This window comes from Caretta caretta, chromosome 7 (assembly GCF_965140235.1).
Source record: "Caretta caretta isolate rCarCar2 chromosome 7, rCarCar1.hap1, whole genome shotgun sequence".
NCBI classification, from domain to species: domain Eukaryota; kingdom Metazoa; phylum Chordata; order Testudines; family Cheloniidae; genus Caretta; species Caretta caretta.
This window is the reverse complement of record NC_134212.1, coordinates 113,968,345-113,984,840: the sequence shown is the minus strand read 5'-3', so window position 1 is coordinate 113,984,840 and position 16,496 is coordinate 113,968,345. Positions and strand designations below refer to the sequence as shown.

At 45.9% G+C, this 16,496-nt stretch overlaps 1 protein-coding gene across 8 annotated transcripts in view; it reads right to left on the bottom strand.

Moving 5' to 3' along the window:
- The window catches only part of ABLIM1 (actin binding LIM protein 1), a 312,371-nt gene that overhangs the window by 64,568 nt on the left and 231,307 nt on the right, over nt 1-16,496 (bottom strand). For 7 of the 8 annotated variants that reach the window (XM_048857014.2, XM_048857012.2, XM_048857010.2 and 4 more), the window contains 2 exons: nt 16,054-16,141; nt 7,140-7,198 (listed from right to left, as the gene is read on the bottom strand). In XM_048857014.2, the coding sequence (XP_048712971.2) occupies nt 7,140-7,198; nt 16,054-16,141 (147 nt within the window). Of the gene's footprint in view, nt 1-2,709; nt 2,773-7,139; nt 7,199-16,053; nt 16,142-16,496 lie in introns of all 8 variants that reach the window. The other variant, XM_048857017.2, reaches the window with a different exon arrangement.

Genomic DNA, 16,496 nt, shown 5'->3' with positions numbered 1-16,496 from the left:
TGAGAAGACCCACAGATTGGTTTGCCTTGCCTCCAACCACTGAGTCCAAAACCATATACCCGTGGATTTTCTTGAGCATTGATCTCGCTAAAGCCCTCATTTCCTCCAAGCACAGATGCATCCCAGAGTGCTGAAGTACGTTTGGTTTAATCAGTCACACGCTGTAACAAGATTGAACTAACTACTGTTTTGAGAAAACGAGAGGTTGTATTTACAAAATGAGCTACAGGAATTGGCTCACTATGTGCAAAAGGGAGGTACAGCAAGTAGGGATGAGCAAACCAGTTCTGAAAATATTAAAAACTGCAGCTTCCCTGGAGCCTTTGGCCATTGCTAGAATCAAACCCAAGCTAGACTCTCTCAAGGTTCTGAAATATTCCACTTACTCCACACATTTTTCCTCTGTGCATGTCCCTCTACCTGTCTAGGTCTCTGCTGGTATTAGGACTGCAAGACCTAAAATACTAAATGTATCTTCCTTCAAGCCCAGCTCCAGGGAATACTGGAGATTTCACAAGAATGTCATTTCCCCAAGAGATTTCCTGCCCTGTTTTGAAGACTTGAGAGCTTTGGATAAGCTTGGAATAGGAATCTAAACTTGCATGTTGTTACCTATCAGCTCTGTGTTCTTGGGGAACCAGAGCACAGTACCCAGCCTGTCTGACTCACAAAAGACCTTCCCTCCTCCAGCCTCTGCTTGAACCAAAGCCGATCAGAAGACAGACTTACAAAACGCAATGAAAAGGCAGTGGGAGACACACCTAAACCCGCCAGACAAGGGTGACAGGATTAAGGAAACTCCCCTAGCCTGATTTGCATCAAAGATGGGACAGGGACGCATCTCCATTAGCATACAGAATGGAGAACAGAGATTCCAAGGCAAGAACCACACGGAACTCTGGGACCAGAAAAGCAGGAAAGCACTGCATGATGGGGGATCTCTGCTCCAGATCTTAATGAACCCATGCCTGCACACACCCAGCTCACTAGTTATCAGACCAATATATCCTTTAGTGGTATCCAAAATACTGAAGCTGTCTAATTGCATTGTGAGCTCCCTCAAAGGAACACCGCCCATAGCCAGGAATGATCAGTTCCTCTTGTCTAGCCTGAACAAAACAACTTTGGTATACTCCCTTGAGCCATCAGTTTACTCATAAACAAATCTAGTTTTCTCCCTTGAACCATTGTTCTTTCCCTACAAAAACCCCTACCCATGCTCAAGTAAGTACTCTGATGCCTGGATCCAAAATCTACATCAGTTCCATGGGGACTTCATCTTCTCCTCACTGATCATGCTGGGGGCTCTGCCTGTCTCCAGCGCTCCAGACCCTCAGCTACCACCACCATCTGGAAACCCCGATCAATTCAAGCTTCATGGAGTGGTGAGAACCCAGCTCTCTCTCTAGGTATAGCCTTCTGACTCTGATTTATGTGATCAGTTATAGTTTTCTAAACCAGACTAGATTTAATATTATAACTGTTTTGTTTGTTTGGCTTCCCTTGTATGGTTATTACCTGGCAATAAATAACTTTCATGGCTAAGCTGGTTGCTTCTCTCTCTTCAACACCATTGGTCTAAAATCTCATCATCAAATGCACACAAAACAAAGTGTACAGCCATTCAAAAACCTTGACTGCAGTCAAACAGACGAATGCAATCGTTCTGTAGATTACTATCTAGAACCTTTAATATCTGACTGCATCAACTCTAATTCTCCAGAAACATTTCCTCACCCAGAACCAGTGATAGAGCATCTTTATAGTTGTTAGCATGCATGCTAAATTGTTGGATTGCTCTCTTAACTAGCATGTAGGAAGGTCCACATTTAGGAATGGTTCAGGACTTGCATTTCCCAGAATTAATCAGGAACAGAGCATCACAGAGGAAACTGGATATAGGCTCTAGCCAACTCTTACTGAAAAGAATGGGACTCTTTCCACTGACTTGAATGGGATTCAGCCCTAGAAAACTATGCTGCAAGAAAATATCAAACACTCTGTACCTGCTGGACTCAAAGAAGTCTGGAGGAAGAAAGGCAGCCCAGAATGAATAGGTAAGAGAGGGCTTCATAACTCTAGCTTGGATAAGCCACAGATCAAGTCACTGCACACATGGTGGCTAGAGCTAATGGGCAGCACAAGAATCAGCCCATGCTCAGAAACCATTCAAAAATAGAAACTTTACAAAACAATTAACAACCAGTTTAGCTCAGTTCAAATATTCAGTTGGCGCTGGTCAACACTTTCCCAGAATGGGACGTTTCAATGACATTTTTTCATGAAAAATCTTAAAACACTGTTTGTGAAAATTTCCCCAACCAGCTGTGTAAAGTCACAATAGTTTTCATATGATCAGATCTTAAGTGTAGTGTTTTCATTTGTAATTTTTTATTCCAGAACAACCACTTTCTACAACCCACTGAATAATGACACCAAAGTGAAAGAGCAAAAAGCTATTTTTGTGTGCTTAAAAAAAATAAAAATCAGAACCTTGATATTAAACAAACAAATTAAGCAGAAGTAGGAAATAGCAAACAAGATGCATTTCATAATGCGAAAGACAAAGTTTGTGCTCCAAGGGGTGAGTGAAGGCAAGGAAAGCTGTGTGAGATAAGCAGCAGCAGTAGCAATGACAGTAAGGCAATATAAGGAAATCTTCTCAATAAAGAAGGTTATTAACAACTGTTTGAAAACACAACAGCAAACCTCTGTAGAGCGTGGTCTGCGCAGAACCAGACTCTTTGGATAAAAGAAATCAGATGAGGAACGCTGCCATGAAATATAAGAGGGGGAAAAAAAGTGAAAAAAGCAATGTTTCTCCTGGATACGGAACAGCACATAAGCATCAAGAGTTCAAGGTCTTTTGCAACACAATTACTAATATCCCCTTTCACTAAGTTGGACAATAAACGGTGCAGTGTAACATCAATGTCACATACGGTTAGCTGCGGAATCACCAACTAGCAGACAATTGTAAAAAAATTAAAAAATAAATCTCAGCACTCATGTAGAGTTGCTTTATTTCCTGCTTGTTTTGGCTTCATAACGCGCCACGCAAAAATCTAATGGGGAAAAAGGTCCTAAGCAACCCTTGTTTTTATGATCTCCACCTAAGAGAGGGCAAACTTTTGGCCTGAGGGCCACATCTGGGTGGGGAAATTGTATGCAGGGCCATGAATGTAGGGCTGGGGCAGGGGTGCGGGAGGGAGGGCAAGATGTGGGAGGGGGTGCAGTGTGCAGGAGAGGGCTCAGGGCAGGAGGTTGGGGTGCGGAAGAGGTTCGGGGTGCAGGTTCCGGCCCGGCACCACTTACCTCGAGTGGCTCCGCGGTGGCAGTGGTACGCAGCGGGGCTAAGGCAGGCTCCCTGCCTCCCCTGGCCCCACGCCACTCCTGGAAGTGGTCAGCACGTCCAGCAGTGGCTCCTGGGGGTGGGGTGAGGCAGGCGGCTCCGCTGCGCACTGCCCTCACCTGCGGGTATCAACCCCGAAGTTCCCATTGGCTGTGGTTCCCCGTTCCCAGCCAGTGAGAGCTGTGGAGGGCGGTGCCTGCAGGTGAGGGCAGTGCAGAGACCCCTCTGCGCCCCGCTCCCCCAGGGGCCGCAGAGACATGGTGCCAATTGCTTCTGGGAGTGGCCCGGAGCCAGGGAGCCTGCCTTTGCCAAGCTGCGCCATGGGGCTGGCAATCCTGCGGGCTGGACTGAAAGCCCTGAAGGGCTGGATCCAGCCCACGGGCCGTAGTTTGCCCTCCGCTGACCTAAGAGTTAGCCAGTGAGAGCGCTGACTAACTTGTATTGCAGTTCAGTCACTGAGATAAAACAGCTTGCCGAGGACTTCTGAAGCCGCTTCAACAATAAGTTTGTTTGGTTTCAAAGGGAAAGAAAATCTAGCAGTGCAGAGAGTCCACATCACCAGAAAATCTGGTCCTGCCCAATACTGTGAGGTCACAAGCACTCTAATTTGCCATTTCAAGGCTGTGTTCTTACATTGCACAGGTATGAATGTCTGTGAATTTAATTGATTTCAATTAAGATTACCTCAGTGAAAAGTACTTGCTGGCTTGGACGTATAAAGAAAAAGTAAAGATATTTGGAAGGAACATCTGCAGTTTCATGGGGACTGGAAATAAGCCAGAAGGTTTAAAAGGTCAGCTTGGAGCATATTTGCAATGGCAGTGATGTAGTCAGGAGTACTTTGAAACAATTAAAAATCTGTTGGGTCACTGACAAGGGAACATATTGTATACCAGCCACACACCAATAAATACAAGCAGTCTGACTCCCAATCACTGCCAGAACGCACTGTTTTACACCCATACAGCTGAATGAGCAACAAGCCCTAAATCAGCCTAAAAGCCTGACAATCTACAGTGGCTTCCATCCAGCTGCTCACCAGCAGCTCAACCCACTGGTCCTTAATCAGGGAATGGCTGACGGTTTTAGAGCACTCTTCACATAAGGGCATGTCTCCACCTTCTAATTTTAGATGAAGAGACATCAAAATACCCAGACTGTCTGTTGCTGGGGCAATGATCACTTCCTTATATTTCTCCTGAAAGAACTGATTCTTCTACTAATGTCACAGAGTTGGATAATCGGTATCGGCTGATGCTGGGATACACTGGTCATGGACAGCAGTACTTGTACAAATGACACAATTCAGTGTGGTGAAAGCCACTGGCCTGAGAGAACATCCAACATGTTTATGGACTTCCAAGATTTCCCCAAGCTGAACCAGCCCCTCTCTTCCTATGCACAGGAAAATGGTGATGATATTTCACTACAAATTTTGAGAAAATTTTTTCAAAATTTTTAAAAATTTTTGACCACCTCTACTATTTAATAATCATACTCTGTAACTGTAAAGTAATTTCTATAGACATTTTCAGCCAAATGGCATGAACCTGCATAAAGTACAGTGTGGGCCTGATTCTTCTCTCAGATACCAGTGAATTTCTACTGATTTAGATTTATACCTGATTTACAGCAATCAGAGCAGAATCAGCTCCCAATAACAATCATCCGTAGCTTTTAAACAGCACTTTGCACCAGTAGATCGCAAAGTGCTGTACAAAGGAGGTCAGTAGCATTATCTCTATTTTACAGATGGGGAAACTGAGGCACAGAGCAGTGACCTGACTTTTCCAAGGTCATCCAGTGGGCCAGTGCCAGAGCCAGGAATAAAACAGAAGTACGTTCCAGTTCAGTGCTCCATCCACTAAGCCACACTATAGTATTATGTATAGTTCATGTGGCCAGCTATATAAGAGTATGCCTACACTGCATACTGAGCCTGGGTTGGGACCCGGGCTTGTGGACTTGGAGTTCCCAACCCTGTGCCTGAGCATCCACACTGCATTGTAAACCTGGGTCTGTAATTGCTGGACCTGGTCTCACAGCCATGCTAACACGTACATCCTACACTACGCAGACCTTCTGACTGGCGTCTGTGGCTTGACCTGCGTCCACACTGCAAAAGGTCAGGGCTTGGACCTGGACTCATGCTCAGACCCACTCCCTAGCAGAGTCCTAGGACACAAGTCCTGAGGGCTTGGCTGACCCGAGACAGACTGATTTGTGTGTGGACGGAAGCGGGGTTTGGGCTGAAACCTGAGCGGTAGCCTGGTCTGAGTGCGCAGTGCAGACATACCCTACACGTATGTCTATACGGTAAAAACACCCAACAGCAGCCAGTCTCAGAGCCCAGGTCTACAGACTATGGCTGGAAGGGCTTACACTCCAGTACTAAAAAGAGTCGTGCTGACATTCGGGTTCAGACTGGAGCTCAGGCTCTGAAATCCACCCCTCTCTGCAGGCTTCTGAGCCCCAGCGCGGAGCTGCAACAGCTTCACGGTTATTTTTAGCACTGTCACATGAGTCTGAGCCTGTAGAATCAAGCTCTGAGACTCACTGCCACAGGGTTCTTTTTGCCGTGCAGACATACCCTAAAGTGTTCACATTGGTATTTTCAGCAGCAAATTACCGATGAAAAATAACCCAGTTTGAAGTGCGAAAGTCTTTTCTGAGAAAGTGTCTATTCAGAACAACTTGCAAGTGCTGGATCGGGCTGCATCTGTTAAAGCTCTGCTTTGCATTGCTTCCCCAACGTTTTCCTGAAGGTCTGAATCTGCCGCTGGACTGTTCTCCCAGTTTACACTGTTCCCCACAAATATAACAGCACGTTAGCCACATTCATAGTAAACCCATAGTAAAGGAGAATGTTGTAGTGTGGCGTGCCAGCATCACGTTTCATAAGAAGAGAACTCCTACAAACACAGCACACCATGAACACAGCATGATGCACCACGTACGTTCACCGAAGTGCCTCTTGGCCCATTTTTCGTCTCCGGCTTCTGAAACTTGACCCCAGACACATTCACCAGGCTCGCAGGTGCGCACTCTCTCATTTCTGTGTATGAGCAGGCAGGTGAAAACACAGATGGGGTAACCGACTGCATGGTGAACTAACCCACAAAGGCCTTTTGGCACTTCTCACACACACAGCCAGGTTTTCATCTGGCATAAATCAGTTTAGCGCCACTGAAGTCATTAAGAATCTGATCCAGAAAGTTTGTCCTCACAAATTTTAAGTCTCGGTTCAGGCCGGCTTAAAATGTGCCCCTCAATCTTTAGGGCCACATCTAGCATTAAGCATATTTCTTCTCTGCATTCAAAACAGGATAAATTGGGCTTAAAGAGTTCATTTAGATGGTGAAGGAAGATCAGGCCATGCTGAGTAATGCTGCAAATGGCTCTAAAGAACAGAGCACAGCTGACAAACAAAGTACAGAGATGTCACGACTGTGCGAAAATAAAAAGATTTATTGATGCATTTGCTTTGTTCACATTTCTCCCTTGAGATTTTCCCCCTCTTAGGAACCACGCTGTAAGGTGAACATTGTCCTGGAGACAACGCCCTCTTTGGAACAATATATTGCAACAAAGACATTGAGATGGTGACCACGGGAAGTGCAGCAGCACCTCTGGAGACGAACGCTGTACTTGCTGCCAGGATTGTCATAGTGAGGAAATCACACTCTCAAGGAGAAAGATCAGTTACTGTGTGCGCAAATTATCTGGAGTGCAACTTAGTGTCTACCTACTGTTTGTTTAGTGTCTACCTACTGTTTGTTTATCTTACCCGTAGCTTATCTTCTGCCTTAGTGGACTGCTTACAGTCGGGATGCCATACAGTGGAACCTGAAATAAAATAATGCATTACTCAGAGTACATCAGATGACTTCAGGTCACAGAGAGCAGAACATTTAAATACTTAGGACGGACCCCTCATTGCATTGCACTGTGCCGTGAATAACCTACAAATTCCACCCCAGCACGTGAGAAATGCAACAACACTAAAAACAAAGACTTTGCCAGCCTACAGTGGCATCTATCTGAGGGTCTCAAAGTACTTTTCACACATGAGTGAATTAAACCTCACGCACAAGCCTGTGCAGCAGGATTAGGATCTGTTTGAATCAGATGTTGCAGATGGAAGAGTCATGTTGCTGTGGGTCAGGGAAGGAGGCTGGTTTTGTGGCTGGTTCTCCGAGGTTAGAGAAGGAGAAGTGGGTCCTATGTCTAGCTCTGGTACAGACTTCCTATGCAGTCGTGGGTAAACCCTTCCCACTAAGTCCCTTCACCTTTTCTCTCATTTGCAAAATGGAGGTCATAATACTGTTATGCTCAGGGGTTGGGCGAAATCTGATTGAAACTGGCATTGATTGGCGGAGGGGTGTGTGTGAGAGAGCAAGAGAAAGAAAAGCAGCAGAAACAGAGAGGAGCAGAACTGCCTCAGACACAGAGAGGGAGCCCTGTGGCATGACCTTAAGAAAAAAAAGAAAGCACTTTTTGGTATAGTGCTGGCTGAAAGAAGCTTTGAACCGCGAGCAAAGAAACTATCTCCAGTTTGATTCCTCCTGTATTCAGGGAAACGGGACTTTGTAATCAAACAGGATTGTATCAGAGAAATACCTGACCATCACCAATTTCTCCTCCTAGTGGAAACAATCCACAAGACCCCAAAAAGCAGCTAACCACTTGGGTCAAAAAGGCATAACAATACTTCATTCCCCGCACCCCACCCCCCAGTGGTGCTGTGAGGCTCAATTCATTAACACCTGTAAGTGTCGTGGAGGATCTTGGAAGGCACTATCTTCAGTAAGTGTAGAATATTATAATCCTAGCATCACCTAATCTATCCCACCCTGCACTCCCCATCCCTGAGAGTGCAGAATACAATGAGGACCCAGAGAAAGAAACAAGAGCATGTTCTGCGCTAAAATCCTGACTGCTGCACTATGCCTGAGTGGCCACCTCAGGAGGGCACCCTGGTGAGCAAGGAATCCTCTCCCCTTGGCCATGGTGCAGCACCCTTGAGGTTGCACACCTGTCACACCTGCTGTTATAAGAGGGGCATTAGCCAGTGGACTTGCATAGGGTTAGCTTCAGCTTCTCACTTGGCCAGCCCCACTCCCACGTGTTGCTGCCCAGGGATTCACAAGGAGCTCCAAAGGCTCAGGTTCTGCTACCTCTGCAGCAGACAGGGTGGTTAAAACCGCTCCATACCTGTGTTCCTTCCATACACTGAAAACCCATATCCTGGGAGCAGGGTTTCACTGTCTCTGTAGCACGGGGAATGGATCGCCTGCTAGGATCATCTGGGCATAGCTCACTTAATCAATTCCCTGCCTCGGGCACTGGGGGTACCTCGGTCTCTCCTGCTCTCTGCCTGTGGAGCACAACAGTTTAGCCTCCCAAGGACTGAAATGCTGCTCCCAGTTACTATCCAGATTGAAACTGCTTCTGAGCAGAGGCTAAACCCAAATGGATTTTTAATCTTGACTACACCCTACTGTGGTCAAAGCCAAATCGCCATTCCAACCACAAGGGAGCCAAATGTTTGCCTGCAAGAAGGAACCTCCCCACCCCACTCCTCTGCATCCACAATGAAACACTAAAATCTATGGCATTTCAGCATGAATATGATCTCACATGCAGGCACAGGAGATCCTTCCCAACAAAGGCCAAGTTAAAAGGTATGGGTCAGGGCAGCTCCAAGGGGAGCCTTTATTTCAAAAGGTCCCTTTCTTGTGCTGAAGCACAAACCGCCAGGAGCGATTCCAATTGCCAGCAGCACACAATGTAAACAGCATCAACAGGAGACTGGAAGGAACACGTGGACTCAATCACGGCATCAGATGTCTAGCTCCGAGTTTGAGCCAAGTAAGGAGAAGAAACTGCTCATTAGGCAGGGGAAGCATAACAAAGGATGACATGTACCGAAACACAAGCCTCAGAGCTAGGGCTGTACAAACCCCGCAAAGGTCAGAAGGAAACCAGCCCTTGAAGGTTCACTTTAAGGCCTGATGAACAGGAACGTTCACAAGGCAGGACGTTCTTGTGGTTAAGGCTCTAAAACGGGACTCAAAAGAGTCGGGTTTAGTTCCCAGCTCTGCCACAGACTCCCTGTGGGACCTTGGGGCAATTCACGCCCTCTCTCTGGAACTCAGTTCCCCTTCTGTAAAACAGGGCTAGCAACATTTCCTCTCTCCCAGCCTTTTGTCTTAAATATTTACACTGCAACTCTCTGGGGCAAGGGCTGGGTCTGATTATGTGTGTGTCCAGCATGTAGCACAATGGGGACTTGATCTCAGCTGGGGCCTCTAGATGTGAACATTCCTTGGGCAGAATTGGGTGGGGAGCAGTTCCCGGACTTCTGGGGTGAAGCAGAGTGGAGTTGAGCTGAGATTTTCAGGGAGGAGCTCACTTAACAACCTCAATTTTGCTTCTTAAACTCAGTGGGAGGTTTGAAACACAGCAAACTTCAAACCCAAACTCAGATCAAGTGGGTATGAGGTTAAATGTGACTATTTTGCACAGTCCCATACTTCGAGCCAGCCCCAACTTTTAGGTTTTATATCCACCCAAATGTGCTCATTTATTTTGAAACAGCTCAGAGCTATGTAAATCTTCCAGACCCATCCTAGTTCAGTTTAATTACTTTTCTATTGGAAACTCTACAGTACACTGCTGTTAATCCCTCCATTAGCATGTGTGTGTTTGCTCCCTTGGCAGACACCAAACAAAACGTTCAGCTGTCCAGCTTTCTTTTCTGCATGCACCACAGAGCAAGCTCTGAAATATACAAATTCGGGTTAACAGAATACGCCTGGAAAGCATGAAAGGCTACATGAAAACCAACTACAGCAGGCATTCTCTAAACACTAAGCAACGTCTCACCTTGGCACCAAACCCCTGGGTGAGGCAGAAAAATATGTTATAAGGAAATACACGGGAGAAAGAAAATTTTTGGTGCTATTCCTTGTCATTTCCCCAGGCAAACCTACAGACTCTCTGCCATTATTATACAAAGGTTTCAGAGTAACAGCCGTGTTAGTCTGTATTCGCAAAAAGAAAAGGAGGACTTGTGGCACTGTAGAGACTAACCAATTTATTTGAGCATAAGCTTTCGTGAGCTACAGCTCACTTCATCGGATGCATCTGATGAAGTGAGCTGTAGCTCACGAAAGCTTATGCTCAAATAAATTGGTTAGTCTCTAAGGTGCCACTAGTACTCCTTTTCTTATTATACAAAGGTAACTTGAAGCTGGAAAACACAGGTGGGTTAGTTTGTTTCAACACACACTGTTCTTTTTGCAGGTTTCCTCTGTTTTCATTAGATGTAACATTCAAGTAGCCATCAATAAACACACTGGATGAAATCCCGGCCCCAAAACTCACACTGACAACCGCAGGGCCAGGATCGCATTCATGTTCTTAGAATCATAGAATATCAGGGTTGGAAGGGACCTCAGGAGGTCATCTAGTCTAACCCCCTGCTCAAAGCAGGACCGATCCCTGACTAAATCATCCCAGCCAGGGCTTTGTCAAGCCTGACCTTAAAAACTTCTAAGGAAGGAGATTCCACCACCTCCCTAGGTAACGCATTCCAGTGTTTCACCACCCTCCTAGTGAAAAAGTTTTTCTTAATATCCAACCTAAACCTCCCCCACTGCAACTTGAGACCATTACTCCTTGTTCTGTCATCTGCTACCACTGAGAACAGTCTAGAGCCATCCTCTTTGGAACCCCCTTTCAGGGAGTTGAAAGCAGCTATTAAAGCCCCCCTCATTCTTCTCTTCCGCAGACTAAACAATCCCAGTTCCCTCAGCCTCTCCTCATAAGTCATGTGTTCCAGACCCCTAATCATTTTTGTTGCCCTTCGCTGGACTCTTTCCAATTTTTCCACATCCTTCTTGTAGTGTGGGGCCCAAAACTGGACACAGTACTCCAGATGAGGCCTCACCAATGTCGAATAGAGGGGAACAATCACGTCCCTCGATCTGCTGGCAATGCCCCTACTTATACAGCCCAAAATGCCATTGGCCTTCTTGGCAACAAGGGCACACTGTTGACTCATATCCAACTTCTCGTCCACTGTAACCCCAGGTCCTTTTCTGCAGAACTGCTGCCTAGCCATTCGGTCCCTAGTCTGTAGCGGTGCATGGGATTCTTCCATCCTAAGTGCAGGACTCTGCACTTGTATTTGCTGAACCTCATCAGATTTCTTTTGGCCCAATCCTCCAATTTGTCTCGGTCCCTCTGTATCCTATCCCTACCCTCCAGCGTATCTACCACTCCTCCCAGTTTAGTGTCATCTGCAAACTTGCTGAGAGTGCAATCCACACCATCCTCCAGATCATTTATGAAGATATAGAACAAAACCGGCCCCAGGACCGACCCCTGGGGCACTGCACTTGATACCGGCTGCCAACTAGACACAGAGCCATTGATCACTACCCATTGAGCCCGACAATCTAGCCAGCTTTCTATCCACCTTATAGTCCATTCATCCAGCCCATACTACTTTAACTTGCTGGCAAGAATACTGTGGGAGACCATGTCAAAAGCTTTGCTAAAGTCAAGGAACAACACGTCCACTGCTTTCCCTTCATCCACAGAGCCAGTTATCTCGTCATAGAAGGCAATTAGATTAGTCAGGCATGACTTGCCCTTGGTGAATCCATGCTGACTGTTCCTGATCACTTTCCTCTCCTCTAAGTGCTTCAGAATTGATTCCTTGATTACATCGAGAGCAATGGAGGAATGAGATGCAGACACAGGCAATGCCCAGTGGAGATGGTAATTATGAAAGGAGGGAGCTTCCTGCTTTCACTCGTTTTATGATACACACTTATTCCCATCCCCATATCCCCGTGCCCCCGCAGCAAAATGCTTGGGAAGCTACTACCGCTCCATTCGGTGCAGGGGGAACCTATACAGATGGCTTCACCATATTCCTATGAGCTGAAGCTAAGAGGGACTTTCACCATGGGAAAGACTTTAAGGTACACTCTACTTAGAGCCAACAAGCTAAATGCAGCCTGCAGCAAGCAGGTAAAATTCTTCCTGAAGAGCCTGGTGATACAGTCAGAGCAGTAAGTTGGTAAGAAAACAGCTGTAAGTAGGAAAGTAGTGTAACTTGCACTGATTTGCCATTAGGTGGGGAAAAGAGCGTAATTTGCATCCAAGGAGCAGGGAGGTGAAGTGGGGGAATGGCAGGAAAGAAATGGAGAGATGAAGGAGCCAGCCACCTCTCCTGCACCATCGCTTTGGGCTAAATTTATCACCAAGGTGTACGTGGGTACAGTTCTCATTGGCTTTAGTGTGCTCAGTAGTGTTGGTGGTCTGTAATAGACAGGTCAGACTAGATGATCCAGTGGTCCCCTCTGCCCTTAAGCTCTATGACTCTATTATAGGAGTTGCATTTACACCAGGAGCTGCACTGGGTCCCCATTCACTGAATGCCAGACTGGTGCAAGTTATACCAGTTCAGCCCTTCCTACCACTGACATTGTGATGCTGTCAGACCAGATGCCAGCTCTTGCCAAGGCTGTAGGCATCAGCTGAGCACTGACAAATTCACAGCTTGAAACCAGACCAGCTCACCTGTACATTAGTATTGTTCAAGACAGATACTAGACTTATCAGAATGGGATTAGTGTCTAAAATCTATGGAATGCTTGCAAGTTACTGCATGCATTAATTTCACTTGTAATGTCTGCATCCCATGCTATAAGGTGATATGTACGTTTTGCTTTATAACTGTAAAAATGCTGGCTCTAAACCTGTGAACCCAGTCAAGAGGAATGGGCCACCACTCATCAAGACGGGCTATGAAAACTAAGTGGGCCATTGTGGAACATCATGATACAAAGACTTGGTTAATGGCCCTCTCACACCACTGAAGGAGCTATATGCAAGAAAGCCCATCCATTGAATGCTGAAAGAAGGGGATAAAACAGGGACACAAGAAAAATTTCCCTCTCTCTTTGCAGGAGTAGGAACAGAAGCAGAGATCCCCAGGGTCAACCTGGGTTAGCCCTAAAAGACATTCAGCATGGACAGATTACTATAAATCTGTCATCTTTTGGAACCACAGACTAACTTATTTGTGTATATATGTTTGCCTGCTTTAGTCTGTAAATAACATTTCTTTTCTTAGTTAATAAAGCCTTAGTTTACTATAGTGGCTATAAGCATTGTCTTTAGTAACAGATCGGAGGAACAAATTGACTTGGGGTAAGTGATTGGTCTTTTGGGACTGAAAGCAACCTGAATCTTTTGTGATCTTTGGAGTATGGCAACCAACTATCACTAAGTCCAGCCTGCCTGGGTGGCAAGATTGACTGGAATGCCCAAGGGGACTGTCTGTGACCCCATGGTAAGATGGTTATAGTGCGTCAGGAGCTCACATTTGGTTTGGTGAAATCTAATTACAGGACATACAACCAGTTTGGGGGCTCTGCCCTGCTTTTTGACAGTCTGCCCGGAGGTTGGCACTCACGGTTGCGAACCACTCCAGACAGCAGGGCAGACATCACCACTGATTTTTGGTTGAACAAATCCATTTACTTTTCACTTGTTCATATTGTTCAGACCCTCGTGTTGCCCTTTGTTTTCTAACTCATCACTGGACCCTACTGAATTCCCGGCCGTGAAAAATGCGTCAGACTGAAATCTGATCCCCCCCATGAAATCTGCTCGCAGCCAAGGGCTCCTAGGGGGCTCCTAGTCCCAGCTGGGGATGGGAGGGTCAAGACTTCCTCTTCCCTTGCAGGGGTGCTCCCAGGGTGGATCAGACCTCCGGGATCTCTCTCAGCTGCAGGAAGCTCCACGGCTCCAGCTGTCAGCCCCCCACTCCCCACCCACCCCCCCGTACCATGGAACTCTCATTTCTACGCTGCTATTGACATTGGCACTGGTTTTAGAGCTGGGTACCCGGCCAGCAGCCTTCCTCTCTGGCTGCCCAGCTCTGAACGCAGCACCCTGCCAGTAGCAGGGCAGAAGTAAGGGTAGCAATCCCACGATGTCCTTACAATAGCCTTGGGACCCTCCCACCCTGGCCACCTTTTGGGTCTAGACCCCCACGGTTACAATTAACCATGAAATTTCAGATGTAAACATCTGAAAACATGAAACTGACTCATTTTGAAACTCCCTCGCCGTGAAATTGAACAAAATGGACTATGAATTTGGTAAGGCCCTACTTATCACCCACAAAACTGCTTCCCTCCCCAATAGCTCTCCTCCTCCTCCTTTTTGACCCTAAAGTGAGGTGCAAATACACAGATCTTGATGTGCACATCATTTACAAGGCACTACAGACTGTGATAATACAGGACTATGAATTCTCTGCATGGTGAAGCAGAGAGGAGAAGCTGGGCCGGGAGGAAGGAAAGCCCTCTTTATAACACGTGTCTTCAATAACAGCAAAGGGAGCACAGAAAACCACCAGCCCAGGAATTCCTCCCTTCAACTATCTTCTCTTCTTTCAGGATTGCTCCAGTGGGAATCTTTCTTAAATCCTTAGTGTTTAGTTCACTCTTCACTTAGACTGCCTGACTCCAGATCCTATTTTATCTCTTCCCTAGTCACTTAGGCCCCTTAACCAAGTACTCAAAGCTCTCTTGACATGTGCACACTTGGACAATTCCCAACCATTCAGGCATCCACCAACTTTAATTTCTGGTTGGTAAGGATGCATATTAGACATCTTCCTACCTACATTCATTTAAATTAGGCCAAGTGGGAAAAATAACTGTAGCCTAAGAGTTGAAGATTTCAGATCAAGATTTGGATCAAATGTGTATTTCAACCAAAGGGAAGAACATTTTCTTCTGGAAGGGGAAGTGCATGTGGGGGAAATGTGGGAAAAAAAAAAGATTGGCAGTACTTGAAGTGATAGAAAGAGTTAGACATAAAACACAAAGGAGATGAAAATGGACAGAAAAAAAGAAGTGGATGTGAAAAAAGATTGAAGACCACACAAACACATGAGCAAGTATATGGGGATTAAAAGAGCAACATGACAAGACAAAGGGGAATTCAGATAGAAAAACAAACATGAAGAAAGAGAGTGGTTCAGAGACAGAAGTTACAGAAGCATGGATGGGTGGGGGAGAAATCACACACACACAATTTGAACTAAGGCCCATTAAAATTATTGGAAGGCTTTCCGCTGATTTCAACAGGCTTTGGATCAGGTTCCAAAAGAGAAGGAGAAAATATGATTAAAATAACTAAGGGGGAAACAACAAAAATGGTTGCTCAAAACCATTTCTCACTCATTCTGGTGTCCCACATATATTTGTTCGCCGAGGATTATGTAAACCACTGAAGTTCAGAGGCTGCCCAATAAAATGTACCTGTTGCTATACATTTTAAAAGCACAGTTTGGGTGACTGTAGGGTAATTGTTAGGGCACCCTAATATGAAACATTCACCAGGATGGTGACATCCATCCCTCAGAGAACATCAGTGATGACAAGGCAGCTGTAATCCCAGTTACCTAAGATCTCAGAGGATGTCTTCTAAACTGCCATGACTTTGAGAAGGGAAAAATGAAAATGGAAGTCTCCTGGCGGGCAAGTGAGTGTGCTACCAGATATCAACAGGGCTGCTAGAGGATCGCTGATGATATGCTACTTCCTGAATGGCTGTCTTACCCTAAGCCTGTTGCTGGCACAGTTGGGGAATGAAAGCATCCTTACCTTGCAGGTACATTTCTTCTCCTTCCGTGAACATTTGGTTGCATCTGCTGCATCGTGCACAGCTTGGATGATAATGCTTGTCACCTGCCTAAAGAAATATAAACAGGGCGATAAGGAAGTGATACACCATCTTATTATTATGCACTGATAGGCCCCTGCCTATCTCCCTCTTGTTTCTTTTTAATGTATATGATGCTGCTCTGAAATTGTCACAGAACAGACACTGCTTAGTCGCAATGTGAGCTTTCCCCACACTGTCCCAACAAAGTGGGTCATTCAAATGTGTAATTACCACCTGAATGGTTTAGTCTCAATGGCCAATTAATTCCTTGGCACTCCTTTCTGTCACTGTCAACCATGGTACTAATTTAATGAGGGATTTATAAGTGGATTCCTGAGACCATCAATTTATTTCACACATAAGAACGGCCATACTGGGTCAG